The 5285-nt window shown below is 27.0% G+C and overlaps 2 protein-coding genes across 2 annotated transcripts; both read left to right on the forward strand.

Annotated features, from left to right (window-relative positions):
- The first annotated feature begins 1753 nt into the window (after nucleotides 1–1753).
- Nucleotides 1754–3080, forward strand: LOC125813156 (defensin J1-2). The gene is made up of 2 exons (XM_049492645.1): nucleotides 1754–1853; nucleotides 2669–3080. Exons 1-2 carry the CDS (start codon nucleotides 1790–1792, stop codon nucleotides 2827–2829), a joined length of 225 nt encoding a protein of 74 aa, XP_049348602.1. The 5' UTR covers nucleotides 1754–1789; the 3' UTR covers nucleotides 2830–3080.
- A 1122-nt stretch (nucleotides 3081–4202) lies between these two features.
- Nucleotides 4203–5285, forward strand: LOC125813194 (defensin J1-2-like). The gene is made up of 2 exons (XM_049492678.1): nucleotides 4203–4319; nucleotides 5122–5285. Exons 1-2 carry the CDS (start codon nucleotides 4256–4258, stop codon nucleotides 5283–5285), a joined length of 228 nt encoding a protein of 75 aa, XP_049348635.1. The 5' UTR covers nucleotides 4203–4255.

Raw genomic sequence — 5285 nt, forward strand, 5'->3', positions numbered from 1 at the left:
TTTTTCTTTCTAGTAGGTTCATTTCTTTCTTTTATTTTTTCTTTTTCTTTTTGGGGTTTAAGGTAGAATATATATGCTAGAATTATATTCTTTTTGTTAAAAAAGAAGAAGACAAAAACGATGTAATTTTGTATTTTATCTTTTATCACCATCTTTTATACTCACATAAATGTTATTTCAAAAGACTGTTCGATCAAATAAATAAATATAAAAAGAAAGATGAATATATATTAGTTGGTGATTAATTTAAAATAAATAAATAAATAGATCTCTTATAAAAGGTCAAGATATACCTTTTTTTTTTAATTATTCTTTTTACATATTATATTATGAATATAGTATATATTTAGATTTAAAAAAAGTAAGTGAAAAAGCTAAGACGTAAGAGAGAGCAAAGATTAGTGGACATCGAGTTGTCATGATTTGGTACAGATAATGTGTGTTTTTTCTTTTACTTTCACCGAAATTTTTAAAATTACGATAAAATTATTTTTATATAATTTTTAAATAACGAATTTAAATTATGAAAATTGTCATTAATATTTATACTATATAATGATGAACTGTCTATATAACACTCCTTAATAGGGGTGTGCATTCGGTTTGGTTTTATACTATTCGGTTTGGGTTTTTCGGTTTTTGGTTTTAAAGAAGTGTAACCCAATCCGAACCAAAATAAATTTGGTTTGGTTTGGGTTTTTTCGATTTGGTTAATCGGTTATGTCAATAATTAGAAACATAACAAAGTTATATTTGCAATTTAAAAAAAATTATATATATATATATATATATATATATATATATATATATATATATATATATATATATATAATATTGAATTTCTTAAATATACTTTTTAATATAAATCACAAGTAAAACGTAAAACACAATACTTAAAAGTATATCAATTATAGATGTCCAAACATAAAAAAAAAAAAAAAACTAAATCATAATGAAAATAGCTAAAAAGGGACAAAAGTGGTTAACTCCAACTTAATTCTAAACATATATATAATTCGGTTTTTTCGGTTTTCATTTTCTAAATCCGAAACCAAACCAAAAAACCAAACAAAGTAAAGTATAAATCCAAAACCAAACCAAAAATCCAGAAAACCAATCCAAATTAGAATTCGGTTTGATTTGATTTTTCGGTTTATATAATCCAAATAGTGCACACCCCTACTCCTTAAAATACGATCCTTTCCAAATTCTATATAAACACAAAATACTTTGCACATTAGATTATCCTCTACTTTTCCCTTCTGGATTATTCAAAGTAGCACACTTCATATGTAGTTCCAAAATCAATCTCTTACACTCATATAACTAAAAAAAAAAAAAATTGAAAAAAAAAATGAGAGTAGGTCGTTGAACAAATTAGTCTTCATAGGGTTTGAGAAGGCTACCATCGAGGAGTATGACATAAAATAATTTATTTTAATACAAATATTATTAATTGTCTTTCAAAGTTTGATTCTATAATTCGATTCACACAATATTTTTTTTAAAAAGAAAAAAAGAAAAGAGAAGAGTAGTTTGGTAAACAAACTATTCCGTACATGATATAAGACAATTTACTCTATTAATACAAGCATTAATGAGTATGTTTTATAATTTAAATTTGTAACCTATAAATTACTCAGAAATAATTTACCGCTATTTTGAAACTTTGCTTCACACTCATATAACTTTATGCTACTATAAATTAGACATATTAGTAGTAGCCTCTTCACTCTTCTCCCTTCACCACAACAAAGAAAGAAAAAAAAAAAAAAAAAAGAGATCCAATATGGCTGGCTTTACAAAATTAGTTGCAACTATTCTCCTTATGTTGACGCTGATTTTTTCTACTGGTAATTAATTTATTTTCCTTCCTATTTATTTTTTCATAACACGCTTATAAGTTTCAAAAGTTTTATAGATATATAAAGTTTATATTTAAAATTAAGAGTTTCGAAAATCTTACGATTTTTTTTTATAAATTTGATATGATTCAAAATTAAGAGTACTACGCTTATAAGGACCATGGTTTACCCGTTGTTAATTACTATGTAGTATGTCTACTCGAGAGACGAATCTAGGATAAATTCTACGAGTTTAACTGAATTTATTGTTTTCATTTTGAATTATATATTTTTTTAAAAAGAATAAAATATTAAACATATAATAAGATCATACACATTTTAAAACTAGTTGTTGATGTCGGAGTATCACCTCTAAAAGTTTAAATACTCAATTATATATGGTCTTCTCAAAATTATAGTACATACAAAAAAAAACATTAGTTGATTTTTCTATATGTTTTAGTCTTAGTCGAAAAGAGTTATTTGATATTTGTTACTGGTGGAATGTGATAGATATTCCTTCAAATTAGTCGATGTACGTACAAGCTTATCCAGCTTTCACGATTTTAAAATAACGGTCATCACTCTTCTCGACAAGCATTTCATGAAGCATGTAGAATTTTTTCTAATAATAAACTCACAGTGAGACTTGAACTCACGACTCTAATAACTACTTTGATAGAACCATTTTAAATTGGATCACCGTCTCATCTAAATATTTAAATAATTAAAATGAAGGTATATTTACTCAATTATATATTTTCATTCTAGACATACTAATATGACTCTAGATCCTGAATTCATCGTCGTTATATAATGTATAGGGATGATAGCAGAGGCGAGGACATGCGAGTCGCAGAGCCGTCGGTTCAAGGGGTTGTGCTTCAGTAAGAGCAACTGTGGTTCCGTTTGCCATACAGAGGGGTTTAGCGGCGGCCATTGCCGTGGATTACGTCGCCGTTGCTTCTGCACCAGACACTGTTAATTAATTAATTAATTAAGCTTTCCTATCGGAGGGAGTTGTTATTAATTATGCATGTTTTTCTATCTAATATGAATTAATGTAATGGAATAAAAAAAATAATTATCGACCATTTGAACTTCAAGAAATAGAATTGTTCTTTTTTCTTGGAGAGTTAATGGTTGCTATGGTTAATGTTATGTGTGGTAATATATATCGTATTGTATTGTATCTATTTAAATGGAAATTAAAGTTTATTGTGTCATGTCCTAAAATATCACTATTATGTAGAAGCTTAAAATTTCATTTTATGGGAGTATTGTCCCAACGAAAGCAATACCTTTGATTTTTTATGGTCTCATTTTAAATTAATATTCCCTCCGTTCATCTTATATGACATAATTTCACGGAGTTTAAGAAAGAGAATTATAGTTAAATTTGTGATTTAAAGTAAATCATCATTTTTTGTACAATTATAAACTATCTTATTAATGATGAAAATCACACTTAAAGTATAATATTTTTATGAATTTTATATCTGAAAAAAATTTCGCATTCGAATTATTACCAAATGTTTATCAAAACACATCTTTTGTTTCTAAATATATAAAATAATTATTCGTATGTCTCAATTTATATGACTGACCTCAAATCAATTTATATAACATTGTTTTTTAGCCAATTCTAAAAAAATATCACAGTTCTATATTTAGTAATAATTTGATTTTAAAGACTCAAATATGACATTGAACGTTGAGAAAAAGTTATGCCATATGTTAAAAAATTGGCTTACCTATACAATTATGTTTGAGAAAAGGCTTATCCATGTCATTATTTGTTAACTAAAAATAGTATCAATTTTGCAAAATCACTTTTTACACATAGTCCATTATGATTCAGTCACGTCATTAAAAATGTTTAAACATGTTATCGAAAATAACTTAGATGGAGAATTCATATTTGAGCCTTTTTTCAATAAAAAATAATTATAACCACGTAAATAACTTATTTTACATGATAAGTTTTTAAAATAATTTTTGTTTTAGTAAAATTTCACTTTACCACGTCAAAATAAATCATATAAATTGAAACGAAGAAAGAGAGTGAGACAAAGGGAGTAGTTGATTGACTATGCGAGAAATCGAAGGGAGTAGTTGATTGACTATTCGAGAAATCGAACCTGAAACACCTTGCTAATGAAGATGCAGAAAGTCAAGGATTAGACCAGTGCACCACATCAATTTTTGTGATTAAGGATGCACAAGTAAATATATTATATGTATTAGGGTATATACATGTATATTATATACATAATTTTTTCGAAATTAACGAGAACACGTACACCCCTTTCATCTAAGGTGGGTCCGCCTCTGCCTATTTAGTAGTAGCCTCTTCACTCTTCTTCCTTCACCCCAACAAAGAAAGAAAAATAAAATAAAAGAGATCCAATATGGCTTGCCTTTCAAAAGTAGTTGCAACTATTCTCCTTATGTTGATGCTGGTTTTTTCTACCGGTAATTAATTTCTTTTCATTTCTATATGATTTTTCATATTTGACGCTGATAAGTTTCAAAAGTTTTATAGATGTATAAAGTCTATACATATAAAATTAAAAGCTTCAAAAGTTTTATTTTTTAAAAAAATTGATATGATTCAAAATTAAGAGTACTACACTTATAAGGACCAATATGGTTTACCGATTATTAACTACTACATAGTATGTTTACTCAAGAGACTGATTTAAGATGAATTCTACGAGTTTAACTGAATTTATTGTTTTCATTTTGAACTATATATATTTTTAAAAAAAAGTTAAAATATTAAACATATAGTAAGATCATACACATTTTAAAACTAGTAGTTGATGTCGGAGTATCACCTCTAAAACTTTGAATACTCATTATATATGATCTTCTCAAAATTATAGTAGAGATAAAGAAACACTAGGTGATATTTCTATATGTTGTAGTCTTAGTCGAAAGAGTTATTTAATATTTATTTCTGGTGGATTGTGATAGATATTCCTTTAGTCGATGTACGTACATGCTTATCCAACTTTCATTTAATATAATGATTTTCTCGACAAGCTTTTTTGAAGCATGTAAAATATTTTTTTAATAATAAATTCAAAGTGAGACTTGAACTAACGATTCTAACTACTTTGATAGAACCATTTTAAATTGAATTATCATCTCATTTAAATATTTAAATTATTAAAATAAACATAGGTATATTTACTCAATTATATATTCTTCACTCTAGACAATACTAATATGACTCTAGATTCTAAATTTGTCTGTAACGTTAAATAATATACATGGATGATAGTGGAGGCGAAGACTTGCGAGTCGCAGAGCCGCCGGTTCAAGGGGTTATGCTTCAATACGTGGAAGTGTCGTTTCGTTTGCAGTACGGAGCGGTTTAGTAGCGGCCATTGCAATGGACTCCGTCACCGTTGCATCTGCACCAAACAGTGTTAA

Source organism: Solanum verrucosum, unplaced genomic scaffold (assembly GCF_900185275.1).
Source record: "Solanum verrucosum unplaced genomic scaffold, falcon-dt-bn FXZP01000236.1, whole genome shotgun sequence".
NCBI classification, from domain to species: Eukaryota; Viridiplantae; Streptophyta; class Magnoliopsida; order Solanales; family Solanaceae; genus Solanum; species Solanum verrucosum.